General features: G+C 44.9%; 1 protein-coding gene across 1 annotated transcript in view; it reads right to left on the bottom strand.

The window, feature by feature from the left end:
• LOC117733865 (plexin-A1-like) overlaps positions 1–27,085 on the bottom strand; it is a 208,227-nt gene that overhangs the window by 48,865 nt on the left and 132,277 nt on the right. Inside the window, 6 exon segments of the mRNA XM_034537776.1 lie at positions 1,413–1,564; positions 7,940–8,163; positions 12,046–12,142; positions 21,083–21,181; positions 21,183–21,212; positions 21,214–21,285. Of these exon segments, the coding sequence (XP_034393667.1) occupies positions 1,413–1,564; positions 7,940–8,163; positions 12,046–12,142; positions 21,083–21,181; positions 21,183–21,212; positions 21,214–21,285 (674 nt within the window).

Raw genomic sequence — 27,085 nt, 5'->3', positions numbered from 1 at the left:
CAACTGCTTTTCAAAGAGTTTTCCCACACTCGGCTACTCACACCACAACCTTATAGACTGATAAATAGCACAACATCTCTGACGTCTTATCAAATGCTGCTTCAGTCCGTGCTCAGTATGTGTTAACCAAGAGGTTTGCAACAAATAACTGGAGGCTAGTGCAGTTTTCACCCACAGTCATTATGTGCTTAAGGCTCAGCGAGATGGCCAATCTCATGACCGCGTCAGGCTTTGTATGCATTGTACACGGCAATACAATATCTGACACAAATGTCTGGGTTTCAGGAGGGGTGACCGAAAGAAAAGAGAAAACAGGAGAATGATGATGACTAGGAAGGAGGGGAAGTTATATTAAAAAAATGTAAAGATTCCTCGACATGTTTGAGGTGGTGCGTGGATGACGGGAATGATGTGTAATTAACGTGTGTAAAATATTTGACTAGAGATGATGCCCTCTATCTCAACATGCATCACTTCCCGACTAACTGTACTACCGAGAGATTGTTTGATCGGAGTGAACTCAATTCCTCAGCCATGCAGGACCCTGCTGAGGAGAAAAATAAAGGAAAGAGCATATGTAGGGAGTAATGGAGGGGAACAACAGATGGAATTCACACACACACACACCCACACACACACACACACACCCTAATATCACACACTCAGCTGCTAAGTGAGGCTGGATGTGCTCTGGTCGACATTGTTTCTGTCGATTGGTCAGGATGAGAAAAATGCTGCTGCTGCTGTGTGTGTGTGTGTGTCCTCAGATCAGTGAGTGTGTGTGTTTGTGAGGCAGATAATTGTTACCTGTGTGAGTGTGTGTGCCAATGCATTCATCTGTGTGTGTATGCCATTTTCACATTTTTTGAATGTCTTTCATTTGCTTCTTTGAGTATTGTGCTGTGTCGCAATTTGCGTACTTCTGTACTTACTCTTGCTATTTTGAGTGCATAAGTGACAAAGTACAGCGCGCTATGATTACCCGGATGGTGTGCTGTCGAAAAGTTTGAGTGTGGACCGCTGGACACTTGTCCACCCTCGACGGCAGCCATATTGGCTAAGTAGTTGCTCCGGTGAACACTGCACTATACTGTGTGTATGTGTCAAGATCCAGTTTACCGTTGTCGGATCAAAGCCATCAGCTTGTTTTGGCACCGCAAATAATGACACAGTTAGCGAGCTAGCGAGAACTGTGGCAATCGTAATTTGAGATGTGAAACAGCCGTGTTTCATATGACACAATAGTGACACAATACCCACTGTTCAAGGAAGTATATAGTCACTGTATACTTCCTTGAACAGTGGGTATTGTGTATAGTGTGACCTCCACTGTGCATTGAGGTGTACTAAAGCAGCATTGGTGTGTATGTGCTTGAATGCTTGCGAGACTTGTCCTCTGCTCCTCAGCTTACTTCTCTGCACTCACGTACTCCTCCTCGATAGGCACGCAGGGTACCTTGCCCAGCCGGACCCCCATCTGGATGTCTCTGAACTGCAGACCCAGGTTCTCCCCCAGGATAGTCACCCTGGTTCCCCCTTGGCGAGGCCCCGTCTCCGGGAACAACTGGACCGACAAGAGGACGGAGGCCGGAATGGATGATGGAGATGGAGGAGGAGGAGGAGAAGGAGATTTAGTTCCCAATTTAAGAAGCAAAAAGAAACAATATATTATATTTACACATGCATGAACACATTGTGGGCACAAAATGTATCCACTGTGTGCTGACCATTCAACCAGTTTAAAGTCTGAAAATGGTCCCCGAACATGACGTAGCATAGCACCCCCCCAAACCAACACACACAAAAATAAAAAAAACACTCAATACACACACACATTTAAGTTTTAATGAAGAAAAATCACCCTCCCGGCTTTGAATAACACTGAAAATGAGATAAAGAGAGGGCGAAAAACAAAAAAACCCGGGACCAAACAGGCACCAAACAAAAGCATCATCTTGGGGGTTTAATTGAAACTTATTACGCCGGCTTGGCTTCGGCGGCGGGGCATCGGCGGAGTAACGCTCAGTTGCGCCGCCGAACCATAATGTGATTTATCTCGCCAGATTATGGCGCGTAACGCGGACAGGTGTGGTGTGACAAAACAAATGCGGTGACTGATGGACGGTGGTTGTCAATAACAAACACACACACGCACACACACACACAAACACACACACACACAAGCCTAATCCCTAACAAGCATCACAAGGTAATTATGTGTAATCTGTCCGTTGCCCTGCTCTGCAGTGCTTGGCTGAGCAGAAATGCAAACGAAGGTGCCGGCAGCATGGAGGCATAGAGTTATTATTACGCCACAGACAGCAACAAACAACAAACCCTGACAAATGGTGATTTATACAGTGTGGACTAGTTTTGGGAATGAAAGATTTGGCTTGCCAGACACAAGATCTAACTCGAAATTTTTATGCAGAGAAAGTCAGCTTTTCGACACCCTGCTTCAGCCACACTGTTGCCCAATGAACAGCACCACTGGATCCACTAGAGGCTAAATGCCTTGCTCAAGGGTCCTTCATCTGAAGGCACTGATGAACGGAAAAACAATATGCATTGACGGCAAAAAAGGAAACCACATGGTCCGGGGTTTATATATGCAACCCTTTGTCTACTGCAGTGCCAAACGTTCTCACAGACGTACAATGATAAATTAAAGAAGGGGAAATTGAATGGAAATCATAATGGAAATGATTAAATTGAAAGTTTAAACATGAGCGATTAGCATGAAAATGACAACGGGGAATGATGAAGGAAAACGTAACTAACAAAAATGGAAAATTAAAATTAAAAAGCTTAAATATAAATGTACAAATGAAAAGCTTTGCCTGAAAGCCAGTTGTAACAAACTCAGTGGACGACATGACATACTTTAAAACGTGAGGAATTTGATCATCTCCCACTCCCAGATCAAAGTTTGAACCGTCTCATATTTCTACAAACAAAAAATGGATGCCATCAGAATAATATAATCTGCCATGATCACATAAATAACTACACCTGGATACTTAATCTTATTTTAGAGTACCAAATGATTCTTTTAAGCTTATGAGCTAAACCTTTAACAGTATGACAGACAGCCAGATTGAGCATATTTTGGAAGCTCTCAACAAAAACACAATACAGCATCATGCAAAGTACAGATCTTACTTTAAATACACAAAAACAGACTAACAGGCAACATCAGCCTTAATGTGTTTAAGAGGAAAGGGTTGAACTGGAACATAATAATCCTACTAATGTCTAAATATATGAAGAGCTGGAGTTTGAAAACTAATACCTTCCAAAGAAATCTATAAAAACAACCTCGGAACTGTAGTGAACTGGACTAAGAAACCAAGAGCGAGTCTGGCCTGTAATAATGCTGCCCACTATTTGGAAGCTGACTCACGTTGGAACCTCAGGCGCCAGTAGAGCTTCAGCCATCGGCTCCACAAACACAATAGCTGGTAAATACTGACCAGAGCGAGTAGCCATCGAGCTCTAGGGTACGATTTGGACAACAGATGTCAGGGTGTGGAAATTGGGGCTTCAGATGGTTTTGGAAGAATGAAGCTATGATACCACAAAACACAATATCAGCTCGCCACCAAGCCGTGGGACATAAACACTGGCAGAGCCACAGACAGAAAGGCAACAGAGAAAGAGGATCCGTTTAAAAGGATTACTACCACCAACTGAGGGGGGGGGGCACATTTCATTAAACTGGTGACGTTTTTCCAGTAATAGGGTTACCTGGTAACCTGACGCCAGATCTTTGGAAAATGGGCAGGCCTTTTTAAAAAAATCAAAGTCTTTGCCGGAGCCAGTCGGGAGAAGAGTGAACAGACCACATGCTCTTCTTCTTTCAATGGAGAAAGAACTGCACGTTGGCGAACGATTTTAGTTGTTGTTTAGAACAATCAGCGCCCCTTTACGGTATGCGCTGATTGGTCCGGACACAAGCGCGTAACTTGATTCTTACGAATCCAGGTGCCATGCAAGGTAAGTTTCCTTGTCCGGTTTGATACGAAAGCTATCTTCAACTTGTAAACTGTGTAGTAATAAAATGCCCAGCTTAGTAATAACGCATTCACTGAATCTGTTACCCAACTAAACAAGGTTTCCTATCGACCATCTGTCCTTACACATATTTCGTGACAAGACAGGTGAGGTTGCGATAGATGGCGGCATATTTTGTGCAAACTGCCTCCACATGCATCCCACAGGTGGGATCATGACGGAACGCTCAAAACATTTGAGATTGGGGAAGCAATTAGAAAATAAGAAAAGAAAGGGTGCTGGATGCAACCTGGCGAAGAAACTACAAGTCGACCAGAGGCCTCACATACTTCACTAAGGAGACTTAAGTAAGCAATAACATTGCCTCTAATGAGCCACATTTTGATCTCTAGCTATGGATCTGAAACATGATCGTTGTGGTACAGAACGTGGAGCCAGACCACTACACCTCCTAGCTATTGGTTGCGTGCCATTACATTATTTCTGTGGTATCTGAGACTGGGTCTCGCTTGTAACCTCAGAAACTCTTGGATGTATAAAAGTATGGCAACACATAACAACATAACCATTGCTTACGGAGCCTGTGGGCTTGCATGCAGACGCCGCAGTGTCGACATGGGACCTCAAAGCAACTTTAGACTCATGCTGCAGTGATTTGACACAGCACTACCACATTCGAGCGCATAACCACCACCCTCGAGGGAATGTAAAGTAAAGATGCCCTGAAAGCTGGAAAACGGACCTCAGGCGGTTTTGGTAGGATATTGATCTCATACGACACAACCACGTTCAAACCCTGACTCATGAGAGTTAGGATGTTATTTTAAAGGATGACAGATTGAATTGTTCCCCGTGAGCAGTCGAACCGATCTAGGACTGAACTGACACATGGTCAACAAACGCTTGCTAGCTCTTCCAGCTACTAGCCGCTAACCACCGGAACCTGGAGCAGACCAGCTAAAAGGGGTTTTGTGCTACATCAGCCAGCAAAATGTGTCTAAATTGAGAAAGCATGTCGTCTATGCAAAAGGTATGAATGGAAAAAAGGATTTCCCTCTACCTGGTTTTTAATTTTTAGACAACTCAGAGCTTGAGAAGAAGTTTACCTTCATGTAAATGTAGGGTAAGGGGGCTTACATGCTTAGGAGGTAGCAATAAATACATCTTTTTCACATGTGTTTTTTCTTCCTGTGTTTGGCCACTTCATTTGGATACCACTGACCAAGAATCCACTGGAGGTAAAGTAGTGTGGGGTCGTTATGTGGTGGTGTGGCCCTCATATTGCAGTCCTAACCACAGGGTGGCCACATCAGATCATCAACATTAGAGCAGTGGTTTCCTAGTAGTCTGTCATCTAGCCTGTAAACGCATTTGTGTGTGTGTGCTGAAACATGGCAACCTTGCTGTGGTCTGAGCGGTAACCAATAGCACATGGGCCGTGGTTGAAAAGCTGTTGAAAACTGGGAAAGTTGTCCATGTGTTCAGAAATGGGATTCTGTGGGAATTGTTCCATCAAACGGGGAATGCAGAACGTTTTTATTTGCAGCGGGCCTTTTCTTCTTTGTTCAAACAGCAAAATATGCGCCCAGTCTCTTCGGCTGTAGAGGATTCAGCTGTCTAAGCAGAAGCAAGACGAGACTGGAGGTCATCTCTGGAGGTCGGGATGATGGACGAGCTGATGTTGGTGTCACTTGAGGGATCCACAGTCCAAGACTTTGATGCTGGAGGGTCAATGGACATGTGGCGAGTATCAGCACAAAGGTCCAGACAACCAAACATTGAAAAGCGAGAGGACGGATGAACAAGCAACCAGTTGTACGCCCAAGTTATGGTCTGTGCGCACAATGAGATCTGATGAAGAAATGTAAACGTCACATTATCACATAACCAGCTTTTCGTGGTTTCAGATAATTGATGTCCTTTATCCTTTCATTTTCTTTACAAGCTCGTTCAAGTCAACAGAATGCTGTTAAGTGAATAGCTCATGTGCCGTATTTGTACACATAATGGCGGACCTGCAATGGAAAATACAAATAAAACCGTCCCAGAAGGTAATATAAACTAAAAAAAATGAATCCATGAATCAAGAGAATAGAGACATTTGCTATCGATATCAAGGTGTCTTTCACTCTTTGCCACCATAATTCTTCAGACATTTATTACTCCCAGTCTCGCTCTGCTTGTACTATTATCACAATATAAACCCACATCACTCTTAATCTCCTTCTCGCGCCCTTGTGTGTGTGCATAAGAACACGCACGCAGACTCATGCACAGCCCTCACGTTTCAAAAACATTTTTTATTTAAATTTGAGAATGCATGTTTATTGGATGCATTCACAAACACGCATATTCTAACGGAGGGTCTATTAACTATTGAGACATAGTGAAAAGATTTACAAGAAAAAGTCTACTTTCTCATGACATTCAGCTTATACTGTATGTGTACAATAGACAGTCTTTAATGAGACTAATTGCTCTTTAAACAAACGAGAATAGATAAAACCAATTGGGGAATGTCCTTAAGTGACACAGATTACACCACTGGTATCAAGATAATTATCTAATTCATTAAATGTTCATTTTAGCTGAAATCAAGCTTAAATATCTCATTCTATTCACAGATTGCGTAGCTGCTATGGCTGTGAAATGAATTAGTTTCCACAATAGTGTTTCTGAGAAGGGATGTTCTTGCTCACGTCTGTGACTAATACCCACTGAAAGTCAAGACAGAAAGAAAGGCGCGTAGGATAAACATCCACGAACAAAAAGGAAAGAAACAAAACAGTTATGAATGATTATAAAAATGCATCTGACAAATGCTGGATTTGTACCCTTTGAGCCTTAAAAACATATCAATGCACAGAGACAGCGACACACAGAGATGACCCAACCTAAAAGACAGCTCAAGAGACAATCAAACCAAACAAACCTCTACGTGCCTCTCTGTCTCTGGAGTACCAGTGTGATGTAATAGTGAGTAATAATACCATTTCCGTGCCAAGGGCAGGCACAAGGTCCCAACAAGTGTGTCTTAATAGCGGCACATTAAAATTGAGCTTTTCATTCTCGGTTCAGGACACGTAGGGCTTTCGTGACCACGGGGGCTTCGACAAAGAGAGCTGACGCAATGGCCTATCAAGGTCTACCAGCTTTGGCTCTCCGCAGGTGACTTTGCATTCTTCACGAGTTGACGAGATTACGAAGTGGTGCTCAAAGAAGTCCCGTTGCTTTTCTTTGCGTGAATTTAGAACTGTAACGTTGGAGGGAGTTTTGATGAGAGGAGAGAGGGGTTTATTTTGGTTGTTGCCGACTGTGGCTGCCGGATGTTCTTTTCTTCCTTTTCCTACCAATGGCGGTTATTATAAATATGGCGGTTATTATAAATATATATATATATATTTATTATTATAAATATATATATATATATATATAATAAATTATTACTACCTAAATGATTGGTACTGTGTACACTAGACAACAACAACAATTAAAATAAGTTATTGTATTTGTTGGTGTTGTATAATAGTAGTAAAACAGGCCACAGTTCCATTATATTGGAATAGTGCCTTTAGTTAGTCAAAAATAGGCCACAGCCCATTCTGGTTTCTGCCGATGTAGCATCAAACGCCATGTTTTGAGCATTGGCTCATAAAAAAAAAAATTTAAAAAAAGCTGTCCGTATCACGTGATCTTCTTTACAAAGTTGAACTCTTCTGTGATTTGGAGCACGTTCTCTGTCTGAAAGGAAGCCAGCAGTCTCTCTTAGTCCACCTGGCAAGCGTTCCTCATTAAGCCCTTAAAAGTAGCCTAAAAATACACGCGCATCCTCTCAGAATACACACACTCGCAGCCTGGTCAACATACAGTGGATTTGAGTGAACCTATGTATAGCCGCACCATGGAACACAGACGCACCACCTACCTTAGTGATCTTGGGGTGGGTGCAGCGGCTGTTTCCAGAGGTGGCGTGCATCCATCCTCCGCCCTCCGCCAGCTGCAGCGGGAGGTGGAAATTTCCTCCGCCGGTGCACTCCTGCCGGAGGGAGCACTTTCGGTCCTGGATGCACCAACCGCATTCAAACCTGGGGTCGGCCTTCAGGCACATGCCACAGCTGTCCCGCAACGCTCTGCACTTGTACAGGTGGGCTGGTGAGAGAGACACCTTTGATATGACTGGAGTTGTGTTCGCATAAACATTTCAACAGCTCAACAGCAAACTAAGACGTTCATTGGTGACTCTGATCGATACACGAATACACAGAAACGGCCGTGACATTCACTTTTGCGTGGCCATGGCATTTAAGATGTCAAAACATGTGCGTGCCAGCTTACCAGCTTGCGAACAGTTAGCGAAGCTGGCTAACTAGCTAGCTAACCCAGCTAATTTAGCAAAACGTTTTCAGTTAGCAGCAAGACTAAATTAGGACACTAAGGTCTATTACTGAGGAAAAGGAAAGTCACACACTTGTTCGCTCAAAGAAAGTTTATTTTTATCATTACTTTATGTTTTCACGTTTCAGAAAGCGCTACGAATTCCTCTTTAATAAAATACATGGAAAACAAAAGCTGGGTTCTATGAGATTTAACAGGAACGTATATGCTGCTTTCCCTAATGTGTTTTTTGTATGTGTGTGATTTTAAGTGTGTCTGAAAAGCTGAAACACAACATTTGGGTCTTCCACCAACATTCACAGGGAAATGTATATCTAATACTTGAGCTCCATTTGTTGGCAACTAAAAAGTACTTGATATTTCATGTACCTTTGTTTAACATGACAAGGACTGGTGAGCTCTACAGGTGCTGGTTGACATAAAAACATTGTTTAACCTTTGTACAGAGCCAGGATAATTGTTTTTCCTATTTCCAATATTAATGCTAAGCTACAGAGAGCGAACTGGTTGTAGATAAGACAGCATTCTCCTCTTTTGACCCTCAGAGGAGAATGCATAACAATAGCAAGTAACCAAAAACCTGTATTGTGTTTCAAAACAGATTTTTCTCTCACTTTTCTACAGCAGGCTGGAGAAGGCTACATGTTTATTATGTTGAATGATGTAAATGCATGAACTTGTTGCTTTATTTTGGAAACTCTCAATTTCGCAGGCTGCATGAAAAATATTTGTTTGATGAACAGAAAGATCTGTAAATTGATCATTTGAAAGAAAGCAAAGGTTCCAAATAAAAATAAAAGTAATGAGGAGTTTGTGTCGAGAGCTGTGTTGAGAGCGAGCGAGCGAGAGAGGAACAGCATAAATTAATGTTAAATGCCTAAAACCTACAGTAGGCGATTATTACCACTGCAAGGCTGTAAGAAAATAACTGTTTCCACAGATAAACAGTGGGAATTAACAAGCAACCTAGAAGGATATTACAGAAATTAATTCAAAAGGTAATGTCTTCTAATGCCAATAGGGAATTAATAATTTGTTGTGTAAAAAACGCTGCGGAGTGGAAAAAGTAATTTAAAGTAAAAAAAAAAAATTTAAAAAAAAGATGCCAAAAAAGAAATGAATACATAACTAGATAAATAAATATTCAAAACTAAAACACCTGAGAAGAAAGACGAGATGAAAGGCAGTGGGGGAGGAGGGGAAGGCTACATTTTAGCTGTGCTTGTTAACAAAACAGCAACACAAATTGTTATGAATTTGAAGATGGAGAGGCCCTGCGAGGCCGAGAGAATCAGAGGAACGGATTAGAGAGCCGGAGAGAGAGTGAGAGAGGTGGAGAGGCACGAGACCGAAAGAAAGTGTGATGAGTAAAAACCAATAGAGGAGAAACAGCCACATGCAGGGAGGGAGAGAGAGAGAGAGAGAGAGAGAAAAAAGAAGTACAGGTAAATGGACAGGTGTCTTTGTTTTGGTACCATTTGTACATCTGGTATTTCTCTCATTATAATCTCAGTTGATCCTATAATGTCAGAAGCTCTTTGCTGTCACACCAGTTAAACAGATTTAAAATGAACTGAGGTGGAAACACAAAAAAAAAAAAAAACATGAAAGAGTTCCTCTCCCCTCTCCTCCTCATCGGCAGACAGATGGCGGCCGGACTTCAAAGCCAGTTTCTCACGTATCCATCTGCCCGCCTCGGCCCTCCGCTCGGGCCTAATCTGATTAGCCACGGCTCGCCTTAAAAGTAGCGGCGGCGCTAATTAATCTGAACCAAATGAATGATTTAATTAACATTAACATCTCCACTTTACACCGGGGCAAAGACAGGCCAGCGCCGGGCGGCTCTGCCTCAGACGGATAATGCGGCTCCGACTCGGGGAGAGAAAGACGAGGATGGAGCCGAGAGGGATTAATAGGGGATGGAGAGGGGGGGGGGAGGAGAAGGTCTTTATGAGATTTGTATGAGTGAGGAGGGTTTCATAATGCGCCTTTTTTAAACACTAAGCATCGCATTGAAGTCAATCCTAATCGGTATTCTGTGAGGCTTTAGCACCAAACTCATAATATATCTAAGGGGTGGGGGGGTTGATAGCGTTGTTGATTGAAACTTCAGTCTAAGTCCATCTTTGGCTTTGGGTGCTGCCTGAATAAATCCTCTGCCGCCTAGAAAGTGGAATAGCGAGCATTGCTTGCTCATGGTCGGAACAACAGGAACACACTTGTCAAGTTCACACACGGCGCCTCTAAGATCATTTCACACTCCCAAACTCTCAACACCACTGCTGGTCACGTGCAGAGCGCTCACTCTGTTTGCACCCTCAATAATTTAACCTCATGAAGTTGTTACACCTCAAAGGACAAAGTGCAACATAGTTTGGAGGGATTTGTCAAACTTACCAAAATTAAATTATTAAACCTACAAAATAAGTATTAATAAGTATTAGCAGCAGTACACGGTATATATTTATTTGCTGAAAATGTCTCGCTAAAACATAATGTACAGACTTACTTGACTCACAAAATAAATGATAATATAGTCCTGATACAAACAAATATTGATCGAATGAGTGTTCTTTCATTTTCCCCGTAGTTCAAAACTATAGTCCATCGACTTGATTGCACAAAAATTGTATTATTTGTATATAAATGTATATATAATAATAACTTTAATCTTTGATCTTTCAGCGCAGACAGACGGACTGAACAAATTAGAAGAGCACACTTCAAACAAAGTAACACGGGGAGGAGAACTGGGCCGTGACCGATAAGCGACTAATTTCCAAAGTGATCTGCGAGAAAAAAAGTCTGACATTTATCAAAATGAGGTCACAGGGAGCACAAAGGACGCGAGATTAAAAGACACGTGTCTGAAACGAACAGGACGGAACAAGAGGAAGAAGAAAAAAGATAGAAGAGAATACAGTAGAGGGGGGCGAGTTAATCGGACCCCAGGCTTGCAAATCCCGAACAAAAAACACAGTACGACACACTCGAGAGCAAGACTCACATTATCTTGTGTAATGGGACGTCTACAATCATTAGCCTCCGCCACCCAATACATTACACTTGATAAAGAATTCACAACTGGTAATTGTTTTCCACTTCATGGACAAATAGTGATTAAAAATAATAAATGCCATCCCTCCGTGTCGCTTTCTGTTCTTCTTGATCAATTCCTTTATTCTAACCCCCCCTACCCTTCATTACATGCTGCATTTATCAACCTGTCATCCATCGTTCTTCTCTTCTTCTGCCAATCGGTTTCGCCATTTGTTTATCTTCCCCTCTAACATCCATCCCTATTAATTGCCTCGTTGGATGTTTGTTATCATCGCCGTCCATCATTCACTCCCTCTGCCTTTCATTTTGTCCCTGAGACATGAAGTACAGTGTGTGTTTTTTTTTTTACAAACGGATGCTACACTTTCACCTTTCTCCCCTGATGGCTGTCAAAAAAATGAAATTACAGATTTCTGATGAAGGGAGGGGGAGGGGCACTGTTGTTGCTTCGTGGAAAATCATTAAGACAGATAAACAAGCGGGGTTGATTCACATTGTTGTTGTTTTTTGCTCCACCAAAATGAGTGTGTGAGAGAGAGAGAGAGAGAGAGAGAAGAAGAAGAACAAAAGCTCTACCTTGAATGTTGAACGGGTTGTCGATCACAAAGTTTCCATTCCACACCACGGAGAGGTCGACCGGTAGGTCACTGATGTCGGCGCCCTCGTAGTCGTACTGAGAGAGAAACAGAGGGTCGGGGGGCCCCGTGTGAGGAATCGTTGATTGATAATGGATCCCATGCAAACGGGGAATTGTGCGAAGGCATCGTTGTCATTTGCAAAGTGATTGGCCCGCGGCCGGCTCGCCGCGCAGACAGTGATACATGAGGGGAGCGTGCACAAATCCGTATTCGCCACAACAGGCATCCTTTCATAAATACACACAGGGAAAAAACAGATGGGTTACAGCTGAGCGGGCACGGGTGAAGGGGAGACAGGGATGAGGAAGGGAGGCAGAGGAGATGAGATAGGAGGAGGAAGAAGACGGGGAGCAGGAGGAGGAGATGCAAGAGGAGAGGGTGGAGGAGGAGGAGAAGCAGGAGGAGGAGATGCAAGAGGAGAGGGTGGAGGAGGAGGAGAAGCAGGAGGAGGAGATGCAAGAGGAGAGGGTGGAAGAGGAGCAGAAGCAGGAGGAGGAGATGCAAGAGGAGAGGGTGGAGGAGGAGGAGAAGCAGGAGGAGGAGATGCAAGAGGAGAGGGTGGAGGAGCGGTCAGAGAGGTTGAAGGCGGACGGGAATCAGACAGTGGAAGACGTGTGAGAGGACCTTATTCATTTACCCGTGAGCTAAGTGGAGGGATGAGGGTGAAGGAGAGATAAGATGCGGAGCCGTGTAAAGTGAAATTGGCATTTCCAATTTGCTCTTTGACACACTGGATTTGATAGACGGGACTCGACCATCCCATATGGGCAATGGGGCCTGAGACAAACACACACACGCACATACGCACACACACAAACACACACACACACACACACACACATATCACGGAGAGTGAATAGGGCATTCACACCTGATGATGTCATTCTGTGTGTTGTTGCATTCCTGCACACAAATTAAAGACGTGGTGTGTAGGACATCCCGGTGGCAAATAAAAGCCCAAAAATGTAGCTCAGCCCTCCTTTCCCAAGGAACTACGGTGGACTTCAGGTAACAAAAAAGAAAAACGTGAGCAGCAATTTTAACGTCTTAAACATTAAAGCGCTGCACGCGTGATATCGATGTTATCAGAGCAAAAAAACGATTACCATGTTATTTCAGATCGGTGAAGGTTTCAGTTCAGGCGCAGACCATCAAAAACCACAGGATTCTGGGAGGTCAGCAGCACGGGGATTCAACCAAAACGCTGAACGGGCTTATTTCCCTCCCACTAGTTCAGCGTGACCCTGATCCATCACACGTGAGGTGGGCTGCCGACTTCATTAGCATCACCATTACGTCCCACTGTCTAAAGGCCTGTGTATGGCAGCTACCAGCACCAGTGAAACCACAGGGAATGTTACACACACACACACACACTTGTCTCTCTGCGGCGTGGCCCCCATTAAACTTTAAGGGTTCGGACTTGTTTGCCGTCCCCAAGACACTGGGTGAGCTTGTTCTCTTGTCAGTCCCCTGCCCACCCTGCTGCTCGCCACATCATGCTTTATTCATGCTGTCACATGGCTTGAAGCGCCGACCCCAAAACCACACTGCGGCACCGCTGAACGGTCACTCCGGGCCGTCGCCCACTGACTCGCCTCCGGGGGACACTTTGGAGGCCGGTTTAATGCTGAAAATGAGGCAAACACAAGGAAAAGGGACTCGGGGAGAGGAGAGGCAGATCTGAGGCGGAGGAGACTGAGCTGAACAAACATTCTCACAATGACAACGTGTGCGCCCTCCAGCCTCCAGTCCTCGTTCTCGCGTGGTGGCATGCTTACATTTGACATTTAGCACGGAAACGCCGAGGTGCCGCCGAGGCTGATGAGAACGACCAAACTGATATTTCAACCTGATGATGGTGTCAGCGTGAAGTCTGGAAAAATCAACAAAGCAATTCAACAAAGCAAAATCAACAAAGCAAAATCAACAAAGCAATTCCAAGTGTGCACCAAGTTTTGGTGGAATGCATTTCGACGCATTCCACCACTCAATATGGCCCGACCGCCATCTGCAGCAGTATTAAACCTCATCAGAGGAGCGTTCACTTGAGCGTCTCTTTAAGCCGACAATTTAATAATGAATCACACCGGTCTTGTCAGTCACCGGTTATTACTCTACTCTGACCTCTGAAATATATATATATATTTTTTTTAAATTCTTCTCTAATGAGATTTAGTGAGTGGCACCCGCCGTCGCTTTGCACGACTTCAAGCGGTTTCGTTAACACGGCCGAAGCATCGTGCAGTTTGTTTTTGACGGAGAGGAAAGAATCTTTGCATTTCTATCTCGGTTCAACAGTCACCTTTGAAAAACATGAAGTGTGGCATGAAAAGCACATCTAATTATGGACCGGTGCCCGAAGCCATTGCCTCGTCTTGAAGCTGTCTTTACCAAATGGCAACGACATCGAAGGACCTGTCTGTGAATATCAAGTGAGGACTAACTCTGAGACACTTTGCATCGAGAAGTGGGCGTGCCTAAACAAAAGGTGTTTCGGTGCAGTTAATACAGTAAACTGAAGCTTGTTTTACTGAAACCGCCACAGGAAAAGAGGCGTATCATTAACCGCGTGGATATAATTGCACTCTTCCTCAACGGCGTGTGCGTGAAAGTGCAGTGTGATGATGATGTGCTGTACTTCCTGTTTCTCTGGAGCTCCACAGGGTTCGCCCAATACGCTGACACGTGTTATCTAACTGTAACTAATGAGCGTTTTCTTTCTTGAGACCGTGTCAAATGGCCCCTAAAAAAAGTCTTTCCATTTCCACCTCACTTTTGCTTTGAAAAGCAACTGGACCGTCTTTCTTTGGATTAATGAGAAACGGTTTTGCTCTCTTTTGTGCATGTGATTTATTATCCATGCCCATGTTTTCCCACATTTACTAATTATGTTTTCCTTTGTCCCTCAGCCGTGCCCGTCCCACTCTGGGGTATCTCTTTAGCCACCGTGTGGATTTCTTCTGTCGCCAATTTTTCCTACCGGTGTGCTGGTGAAGATGTTTGGATCTTAGACCTACACCGTAATCAATTTCAGCTATAAACATATATGTGATAAGGTATTTAAGACACAGACAGCTTCTGGTGTCAGCATTCTCTCTTGGGTACTTTTTAAATTTTTTTAATTAACTTATTGAACCGCTATTAACTATCGGATTTCAATGACTCTTGAGCAGAGCTTTGAACAAAAGACTAGTGGCACCGTTGCTGTTAAAAACTCTGCATTGGTGGGAGCCTATGGGTAAAAGTTGCCCCCCCCCCCCCCGAGCGGCCTCTCTGCTGGCCTGCCGTCCTCACTTCCCTCCCCTGAGCGCCCAGAGCTGCTGGAGATGAGTAATCAGACTCATTACTGAAGCCTCTGGCCAGCTCCTCCATGTCACTGCATGTAATTAATCTACCTGCGCCAACTCATACTGGAGCCCCCCCCCCCCCCAGGGAAAAGAGAGTAGAGGAGGAAGTTACGTAGAGGGAAGGGTAAGAGGGAAAAGGGGCGGATAGGGGAGAGAAAAGTTGGGTGGATGCAAGTGGAGGACAGCTGAGAGGGGTGTGTGTGTGTGTGTTTGGGGGGGGGGGGGGGGAGAGACAGAGTTTCAGGAGGGAGGAGAGGAGATTAGAAGAAGGGAACAAGAGGAGAGGCCATGAGAGGAAAAGAGGGGAGACAGAAAGAGGGAGAGGAAAAAATGCAGAGCACAGGGGGAGGAAGAAGAGGCAGTAAGGCAGAGAGGTACAGGGCCGAGGGGGGTACTGGGAGGCGAGGTGACACGGGGAGGGAAAAAAAGAAAAGAGGGGGGGGGGGGGGGGTACAAAACTACAAGGTGAGCACAAAGCCGTCCCTGGCCTCATTACAGTAACACAGCAGCCTGGCTCGGGTTCATTCGTTATCTGCTCCCGCACTCGTTTATTCTCTCGCAACATGAATCGTCTCCATGGACTGCATGTCCCCATGGATTGCATGAATAGATATGGCCCGTGCATGTGTGTGTGTGTGTGTGTGTGTGTGTGTGAGTGTGAGAGAGCGTCTGACGGACTGAAAACTTGCCGATGTTAACAAAACAGAGCAGCTGGCTGGTGAGGAGGGGGAAAGCGAGAGTTGCGCTTATGTGTGTGCAGGTCATCTGTATGTAATTAGTCATGTTGAAGGATACCTGAGAGTGTGTTAAAATTACAATGCCCACGCACGCCCACGCCCACACACACACACACACACAAGTTCTCCATTGCAGTTCAGTTCAATTTCATCCAGTTCAAACTGTTTTGCATGTGTTTAATGCCACGACGTCATCATTTCATCCTATTAGACATTTTGTGTGAACTTGTCATAATTAGTGAATTCATTTTCAAGGTGTGGCGTTTTTGTGAAGTCACACTGACCTTCGACCGCCAAACTCTGATCAGTTCCTCCTCGAGTCCAGGGTGGACGTTGGTGCCACATTTGGAGAAATCTGCCCAAGGCTATACAATATGTATAATAATATGTTTCTTCACCTGTTTTGTTTTGACTTTGTTTCAATGGCCTTATGTTCCTCTCTCTCTCTCTCTCTAGTATGGGTTTTTGGCTATTATATGCTCTTACTGATTTACTATAATAGGATCATAACAGAGCATGTGCATGCAAGTGAGGCGCATACGTTGTGCATGTGATGTGTGTGTGTGTGTGTGTGTGTGCCACTGATTAGCGTCAGCAAAAGCAGTTTGTAGGAAACGTTTTCTGCCCCGATTGCATTTTTCTGTTCACGACGTCACCTCGAGAGCTTTGTCTCGACATATCTGCAAAGGGTTTTACTGCCGATGCATTTTATTTGTTTAATTGTGATGTTTGGCAACTCAAAGTGCTCGTGGAAGGTTGGAGAAAGCCCGTTGTCTCGTTTACATGTTCAAATATGTCTACGCTGACAGTGAAGCTTTTAATAATTAATCAAAAGGAGCTTTCCCTCACTTAGTGCACAGTTTAGTAGCCTATAGTACATCTATGACAACAGACCATTTTAAAAATGCATCAGAATCATCTGCTTATAGCAATGTGTAGTTATAAGTACTCATAAATACACTTTATAAAGCAATTTATATTGACTTTTAAGTCTCACAGTATTTACTCATCACTCACTGAAATTGTTTTGCCTTTTCCATTTGTATTATAATTCACTTTATAAAGATGATATTGTTTTACAGCTATAGGAATTATAATAAAATATGATCCATTGCTTTAAAAAAAAAAAGAACAATGCCAAAGTATTTTGATACTTGACCCATAAGTCATTTAAAAATACTTTATAATGTGTTTCTAAAAAGTATTGCTCTAAAGCATTACTCTGTGCTATAAACAGATTTTAATGTATTTTAAGTAATGCATTATAGAAATGGGCATCAGAGAGACATTCATCGCATACAAACCTATTTTGTAGGGGCGCGTGGTGCAGAAGAACACGTGTGCACTGTACATGTGTTACACTGCATCACTGCCGTATGTGTGCTATTTGAGAAGTTTGGGAAAAGTCTAGACTTCGTGGACCGTGAACACACACACGCACGCACACAGCGCACACACACACACACACACACACACACACACACACACACACACACACACACACACACACACACACACACACACACTGCCTACGTGTGTCAGTGTAATAAATCATGTAAAGCAGGTTGCTGGTTGTTGCTGATGCTACATTCTCCGTCTGCTCCACATGATTAGGAAGAAGATCATGTGGAGAATCTCCATATGTCTGCTTCACGTTGGGCTTCAAAACCCCTGGGGAGGATGTGTGTGTGTGTGTGTATGTGTGTGTGTGTGTGTGTGTACAAACTAGTGGGTAGCCACTCAGCCTGCAGGCATCCCATCGGCGTGAGCGCGCGCCAGTGTGTGCTCTCCTGCGAGCGCCCGTGCACACGGCTCCCCGGTGTATTTGAGTGTGTGCGAGTTCAATGTTTGAGTGTTTGTCGAGGGGCTAAATAATGCACAGAGAGACAGTAAGATGGAAGGGATGAGCGTACATCTACTGCTGGCTAATTCTATCTGTGATTTATTACACTCTACTGTCCCAGTCGCAGCCAGCTGTGATACATATACACACTCATCCCTGCTGAGAATACTGAGTACAATGGGAGCAAAGTACACAGGCTTTCAATCATAGACGGAGATCTGGCCTGTGTTCATGCTCATTCATTTTCTGTGAACACTTATTATTACTGATGAGAACCTAGTTACTCGTAGAGTACTCAGTCTTTGGTGGCGACAAACTGCAGCTTTCTCAGCCCTGCGGAACGTTTTAGCATCTTTCAGCTCATTGTTTTTTTGTTTTTTACATTTTGCTTCACTCCCAGCTCCTTTCCATCGGACAAAACCCCCCCCCCCAAACGCCTGGCCTTTGTCTTTGGTGGGAAAGGTTACAGTCGACATTCACTCCCGGGGCCAATTTATCGGCACCAACTACGGTCGGCACTGCTGGAAACGAGATGCCCGTCAGGATGCGCTCAACATCGGCCACTTTCAAATTGGGTTTGTTTCGGGGGAGGGGATGGGTCCTAAACAGGGACCTTTCAGCCACTTGACACGGGGAGTCAATGTTGATGTTTTTGTCACAGCGACTAGCGAACCGTAGTAACGCCACTATCAACCCAACTAAGGTCGTTTTTTGTTGCCTGAAATGTTCCCTGTGAAGCAGGTTTATTTAAAAAGGCTGTATCGTATGCGTGTAACAAACAGAAATGATGCAGGATTTCGTGGGGAACCAGCACACGATACGAGGTGTAACTTTTCCTAGGATAGCATAGGAACTGTTGTAGCCTATTTTAGCAGGTTTTCTTGCGTTTTAAACAAACGCTGCACCTTTTAATGAGTGAAACTGTTGGGGGCGCATCATTTCTGTCGAAACCATGCTCGATTTGTCACAGTGAACCCTAGAGTCAGCATTCATCTTTTGTCAAAGCTGAGTAGGTCAAGCAATGCAGATTTCTGTTCCTGATCGATCTGCACTCAAACTGCATTACCATGCGACATTAATGTCACGCTGGCACAATTCAGACTCAGTTTTTAGCGGTGTTGTCACACATCGGTACAAGCACTGGCATGGTTTCTTTTTGCTCACAGGCATCTCGAGGTTGTCGGGTGGAGTCGTGGGCGCCTCGTTGCTAACTTCACCAAATAGGTTTATCTGAAAAATGTCCCCGTTGTCCCCAACTGTCCTTTCTCCCTCTGCGGTTCTGGTCAATATCAGCAGTTTCACTTTTGCACGGATCGTGATTTTCTTTTCTTTTCAGCGTCACTTTCTCAAACGTGCCTCTGTTTGTTTTGTTCCCCCCCACGTTGGCCTGCTGAGCCTTTCCTTCCTCCCCTCTGCCTCTGTTCTATTCTTCCCATTCTCTCTTCTCTCTTTCCACTTCCTCCTTCACACCCTTTGTTGCATTGTCTGCTCCTAATTCCCTCACCCCCTCTTTGGCTCTCTCTTTCTTTTTTTCTTTGTCTTTTCGCTTTCTTCTTTTCTGTTTTAGTGGTTTGCCAGGCGTGTGTGTGTGTGTGTGTGTGTGTGTGTGTGTGTGTGTGTGTTTGTGTTTGTATGTGCGTGACTGTCAGTCTACCACAGCGCTGCAATTCATCATCATTTTATCTACAGCTCCCTTAATTGGATCCTATCACAGTCCCACCTGACGGGGGTGGTGGGGTTGGGGGGGCTCACTCCGTGTGAATCTGCCCGTGCACCCCCCCCTCCCCCTCCTTTATGTCTAGCTTCGCAAGCCGCTGCAAAGTTGTTGTTGAGGCCTGTTTATTTCCTGCTTTCCTGCAGAGAGAACGCTGGGGTTTGACAAAACATTGAAGTCCAACGGGGAGTGAAAGAATGAACGGATGTGCACGTGTGTGTGTATCGATTCAGATGCCTTCGCATCTCTAAATGAACCCGGAGAGTGAACAAAACAACAAGCATATTATCTAATTATATGATTATTTATTTTTTAAGCACTGGTGTTTCTTACTGATTCTGAGAAAGGATCTCACCATGCTGAAGGTAAATGGAGAAACTCAATATAGCTAGAATTGAAACAGCAAAAGAATTGTGTGTGCAATTAGTTCACCTCGCTGTGCAGCAATTATGTTTTTGTTTTTTGTTTTGTTTGCTTTTGCAGCTCCCCTGTATTCAATATACAAATCTGACAAAAACTAAAAAGTCAGAAATCTCAAAAGAATATTCACTTGCATGGAGCAACTACAGAAACACAAGTGACTAAATATGCACACGTTACCTTTCCGGAAACACAAAAGAGCTGTTGGAGCCATCATTATGAGCTGGAAAATCAACTTTGATAATGTGCCTCAGACCGACTGACAGCGAATCACCGAGTGTCCCGAGCACAGCGGCGGCGCGTAAACGCAAGAAGCCGGCTGAATGACCCCGAGCCACCGCACACGTGCGTGACAGGCTGAAGGTAAAGACGGCGACACACACTACCTCACGCCGGCTCCCGCAGAGGACTCGCCATCAGACCCATTGTCCGAGAGCAAGAGCGCTGCGGCTCGCCTGTTAATCACACGTGTAGCGTAAGTAAGGCATAACTGCCGTCGTTGAATTGCCTTCCCTCTGCCTCGCGCCCTGATTGGAGCTGAGGAAATTAACATTGCTGAAACGGTCGCTCCCCATTAGCGGTGACAGCTTGACGGAAGGCTGAGAGGCATGGGGGCGAAGAGGAAAGAGAGAGAGAGAGAGAGAGAGAGAGAGAGAGAGAGAGAGCGGCTTGGCGACAATCGCTCCCTGTGGCCAGTGCGCCGCACCGGTCCATCACTGCTCATCGCACTGCAGCTGACCCAGGGAACGGTCGACCCGGTGCTGGCCGCCCTGAACAGAGTAAACGGCTGTGGCTGGTCGGAGCAGTGAGACGTTTTGATCACATTCATCTGAGATGGTAAAAAGCCCCCTCAGCCAGCTCCTAAATCTGCATGTAGCAAGTGCATTTCTTTGTTTTTCTTCAAGCCTTACCGTCGTCTTCTGACACTGTATGCTGGTGCTGTTGAACCTCAGAGCCGGGACGCTGTGCGTGCTGCCCTGGATGTGGAAGATGCACTCGTAGTTCCTCTGTTCCGGACTGCGGCTGGGGCAGGTTCTGGGCCCAGCAGCGTGATTGGCCGTATGACTCCGGCGGGCATATAGATCTGAGTGGAGGGCAGGATCTGAGGGCACTCCTGGAGATGGGAAACACAACACATGAGCAAAGGGATTGAGACGTCGATTGGGAAAGGAGAAAACCGAAGTGGGGTGCAGTGGAGAGAATGGCTATTTTCCCCCTAATTGACAAGTAATTTGTTGCGTATTAGAAATGGCAGAACTCGCTCATGTGCATAATCGCCTATGACTCCTTTTCTTTCCAACCACGTACTCCTCGATGCGTTCCAGCGTCCTTTTGTTCTCGCGGAGGAGCTTGTTTGATGATTGAGGCAGCCTAAAACCTCCACTTGTAAACTATCAACTCTCTTGAGGATCAACTCTTGTCCTATTTATGAACCGCTGCATATTGAATGAGGGAGTTACTTGTCAAAAAATGAGTACACGCCATTTTTGGAATAAAACCCTTCCCAGCATTATCGAGACTGTTATGGATATTAGGTATGTCGTTGCCTAATGAATGCACTCAAGGATTTGTAATTCTTTCGGGGTGGACAGAAATGAGAGCCTGAGGCGGCGTCTCTGAGGAACACGGACGGTGTTAATTCTTCCGCCGCCGCTGTGAAACAGATACAGTCTGACGGATTAGAGAGGGAGATGAGTGAGGGGTCAGCGCCTCCGTCCAGCGGTTTCCTGCTGCTCTTAAATCAATAAGAAGAACGCAGTAGCAACGGTAGCATTGCACCATATTAATAGAATATCCTGAAGTAAATCAAAAGAGAGCACGCAGCTGTCAGCTGGATTCCATGCTACATCGCCGCTCATGCTCTCGGATTAATTTTCAATTTTCAACTGGTTCAATGAACTAATAAAATGTCATTTTAACATGTTCCTGTGCGCCATTGATACGACGGAATCTACATTGATATTGATAGAACACATCACAACTATTCACACATCTTAAGTAAAAAAAAAAAGAAAAAAAAGAAATACTTGTTTCATGCAAATTAAACGTCAGTTTAATGTTGCCTTTTAGTAATTGTTCCAAGTTGCACAAGTTATTGTTTGTTAATGCACATTAAGTCTGACTAAAAGGCGGTGACTAGTTAAGACTGCAGTGTAAGTGGATCAAAAGAGCCTTTGCAATATCATAAAGGCTGTAATTACCACTTACCAAGTCGTCTCCACTAATGTGTGTTTGGTATTCCTCTGGAGATGCTCTAAACAATCATACAGGTCATACACAAACCCAACTAGAATTTATAAATGAAGTCGTCTTCCACTTTCGGCGCCATTAGTCAAACTATAATTTTCCTATTAGGATAGCAAACGTTTCTATCTGCAATGATAAATCAGAGGGAACCGCATTCTATTTAATCAGGAGTGAATACCTAAAGTCAAGCTGCAGCAGCAGCGGCCCTCATGATCTGCAGGGTGATCTCAATATGAGTTTGCTCTGTGCAGAGGTGCTGTCTAATGGAGCATCGGTAATGACTTGCAGATTGGGCCCGGGAACGGCGGGGAGAAGATATGGAGGGGAGCGAGGGAGCGGTTTGGACATAATGGCACCGGGAGACGCGCGCCTGGCCCCAGGACTGCAGCGCGCAGCCAGATAGCGTTGACGCCATACGGGGAGGGGGAGTCAGAAGTTGTTCGGCTGCCTCCAACTGGGCAAAACGAAAACGTGTGGAACATATTCGATGCACCTTTAAAACTATCCATGAGCTAAAGAGAACAAATATTGATTTTCTTTTTAAGGAGATCAGCTGTCTCGGTCCACTTTATGACTATCTATGGGTAATGTGAAAGCTGCTCCTTGTAATGATAAGTAGGAGGCCGGGATGAACAGCTTTTTACCCAGTTGGCAACTCATATTTCTATATGACGTGAATGTGGCTGCGTAAGAGGAGGAGAAGGAGGAGGAAATAACTGAGGAGAAGAGAGACAGAAAAGAGATCAAATCAATGCCAGCGAGCCCAGTGAAGCAGATTGTCAATTAGTGAGGCTGACTGTTAAAGTTTAAAGTATTCACAGATGGCGACAGGCCGCTAATGAACTGCTTCTAGCCTCTAATAAAATGCAAAACAGGCCTAAAGAAGCCCAGGAAGGAAAAGGGGATGTGTGTGTGTGTTTGTGTGTGTGTGTGTGTGCATGCGAGGAGAGAGTCGATGGTGGAGTTTCTCGTCTGAAGTAGCTAGTTGTTGTTAACGTCGGAGAGACTGGGTTCCAGCCTCTGCTCCAATTGTGGCACTGGCACACACACACACACACACACACACACACACTTCATATTTCATATCTTTACCTCTCTGCTGCACATTCTGGTCCCTATTGCTTCAACAACTCTCTCTCTCGCTCATTACTGATGCATTAGTGTGCACAGTGTCACATCTGAGGTACACGATAACACGCACAACGCGCATACAAAGACATTCCTCACTTCGTGCCTATAAACATATATAAATATACATATATAGATACATACAGTACAAAGACTTGCGATAACACAGAAAGGGAAAAGAGTGCGACACACACGCAGAGGGAGGGAGTGAACAAAAGATGCAGGAGCAGAGGATTGTGGGAGCTGTTTCATTAGGAGTGGTGACAGGTGTCAGAGCTGAGTCTGCATCAGATAGCGGCGCAGTTTCTACACAATGAGACACAACAATCTCTTTTACCTGGGGGATTCCTCTAATCCCTTCGCTTTTGCTCTCACTCGAGCTTGATCTTGTTTTAACATTCACTTTATCTCTTCCTCTCTCATTGTTGCCTTGTTTTTTTTTGTGCCATAAAAGCCAGGGATGAGTTAACCAGTTCTGACCGCTGGAAGATTCCCAGCAGCAGCAGCCGGCACAAATGCCTCGTTGGGATTTAAATTTACTGCGGTGCGAGTCGGGGACAAGCAGAGATAAACACAGATAAAAGAAAAAGGGTGAGGCGAGAGGGGAGGAGACGAGGCGAGGTCTTGGGAGCCATATACACTCGTTTATTAAAGTGAGTCGAGGAGGTCAAGTTCCCAACAGAGCGAGGCAGGAAATGGAGCTCTGCAACCTGGGAGACATATATATATATATATATACCATATTTTCCGCACTATAAGGGGTACTTAAAAGCCTTTAATTTTCTCAAAAAACGACAGTGCGCCTTATAATCCGGAGGCGCCTTTTTTATGAATTAATTCTGGTTGTGCTTACTGACCTCGAAGCGATTTTGTGTGGTACACGGCGCTCTGTCAAAATGTTTTAGTACGACTTTGGTAAACTACAAAGCCGCACCGCTTGCAGCATTATGGTGCGTTCACACCAAACGCGTTTCGAATATTCACAACGCTTTACTCGCGTCAGTTTATTCGCCAGTCAAGTTGTGTTCATCTGTGTCTTTCGCAACCAGTTGCGAAAAGGGGGGCGTGGCTTATCTCCGTGGCTTGTCTCGGTAAAAACAGTTATAATTTCCTCCATCCACCCACGGTCGAAATAACCACTAGTTCTGCTTTATACTTGTTGTGGACATCCCATAAACGTCGGAACATCTAACGCCCTGGTGTTTGGGATCATAACATCACCCGTAGGCTCACACAGCTCGGGGAGTTTCACCGACTCCGCCTCGATAGCTTCCGCTTCCAGCGCTACCAGAGCAGCAACGGGCGGAGCATCTCAACGCTGATTGGCTGCTACCAGAGCAGCAGCAGCCCAACGGGCGGAGCATCTCAACGCTGATTGGCTGCTACCAGAGCAGCAGCAGCCCAACGGGCGGAAGCAATCTCAACGCTGATTGGCTGGCGAGTTGCGAAACTTTTGCAACTCGCGTTGGAAGTTGAAATATTTCAACTCTGGCGAAATGCGTCTATCGCAACGTCCGCCGAATTTCAACCAAACGCGTCTGTGCGTTGACTTTACATGGGATCCAGACGTGCCAGACGCCCCTTCACGGCTACCGTAGTCAGGAGCGTCGCGGAGTAATACATACTGTGCTTCGCCATAATATTACAGTGTGTGTGTGTATAAGGACCCCAAAATGGCTCCTGTCAAGAGACACGCTTACGACGCGGACTTCAAACTCAAGGCTTCAGTCACGCAGTAGATCATGGGAATAGAGCCGCTGAGAGAGAATTCAACATTAATGAATCAATGGTACGGAAGTGGAGGAAGCAAGAAGATGACCTGTAAAGTAAAGAAGACCACACAGAGTTACGCTAACGTTTGATTTAACGGTATCAGACTGGTTTTTTTTACGTGTTACAACTGAACAAGGTTGGGAGTTATTGTGAACACGCTCATTATCGTTTGAACAATATTGAGAGTTTTTGTGAACACGTTTAATAAAGTTTGACTGACTGACTGTTTTGTTTCGCTTAATGCGCCTTATAGTCGGGTGTGCTTTATATATGAAAAAAGATCGAAAATAGACCATTCATTGACAGTGCGCCTTATAGTGCGGAAAATACGGTATGCATATATTTATCCTAAATATTTCCCAGATGAGAAATACATACACACACACAAACAAAAACGATGTTACTTCTAGCTCTAAAATACACATCATATGCACACACACAAACCAAACACATGCAGTTATCCTCACACGCCGACTGCTACACACACACACACACGTATGCGCACACGCACGCACACACACACGTACGCACACCGAAAGCTAAATCTTGCCCTCTGGCTGTGTGCCGTGAGCTAGTGCGGCCTTAGCCTGTGGAGTGTTTTACAGTAGCCTTGGGCCAAACACACAGACATTGTGATCAAAGGTGGGAAGGCAACACCAGATATACAAAAATTAGTCCGACCACACAACCAGCGAAAGCTCTCCAGTCCAGTGTCGGAGCCCCGAGGCTACTAGCTTTTTTGTTGTTTTTTGGAACAGATTGAAACATCCCAATGTGGTTTTGTTGTTGTTATATGGTGACTATTTTGATCACTATTGGAGGAATGGAAGGGCCGATTTGCACACTGATCTCGAGTGCGATCTCACTAGGCTCTTTTCACAGGCAGGAGAAGCACAGCTGTGATCGATGACAACCACGAGACCCCGGTTCCGGGGGTCCAGTTATTGGACATGCCGGCTCGCGACCGTTGGCTTGTTGGGAAATAAAGGCCGACAGCATGTCATATACAGCGGAGATATCTGAAAAACATAAGGTGGTCGACGGTGGTGCAACGGTTGCAGGGTTCACAATGTACCGTAAAGCTAAATTCATTTTCATTTTCAATCACTGAACTCAACCGGCGAATGTATGGGACGTGCCTTTAATCCCTTTGGCACAAAACTGCAAAACACAATCAAATTGTCTCCTCCAGTATGGAGAGCACAAAGATGAGGCTATGGAATAACCTACCTAATAATAACCAACCAATAACGCATCATTGGCTTCACCTGGCCGTGGGACGGCTGGCGCTTGTTTATCTGCTCCCTGCGTACCAACCTGCCGGTCAGCGGAGAGTTACTTTTGTGTACCGAAAGGAAAAAACGGCATTTGCTTCACAATAATACTTTGATTTGCTTCATGCGACGACTTCAACTCTGTTTCCTACTTTTCTTTCCTTCATACTTTTGCCCTGACAGTCGATGTCGTGACCTATACGCTCCCTGCTCTCCACTTTATGCCCGCGGCCGCCAACTGCCCGCTGACGCTCTACCGCGCTTTCATATTCACTTGTCCTCTCCTCCCACACCCCCCTCCCACTCTTTTTTCCCCCTCACATTTCTCCGCTCTTCGCAGGCTTCTGGAACACGATGACATTGAAAACGCGGTGGGCTCGTGAGATGATATGTGGAGTAATGTTTCTTTGGCAACGCTGTTCATGAAAGGGAACTACCATGTATGTTAGAGATGGAAAAAACCAAAAACATTTGCTTAATTTATAAGTAGCT

This window comes from Cyclopterus lumpus, chromosome 7 (genome assembly GCF_009769545.1).
Source record: "Cyclopterus lumpus isolate fCycLum1 chromosome 7, fCycLum1.pri, whole genome shotgun sequence".
NCBI lineage: Eukaryota > Metazoa > Chordata > Actinopteri > Perciformes > Cyclopteridae > Cyclopterus > Cyclopterus lumpus.
The sequence above is the reverse complement of the archived record's forward strand: the minus strand, read 5'-3'. Positions and strand labels throughout refer to the sequence as shown.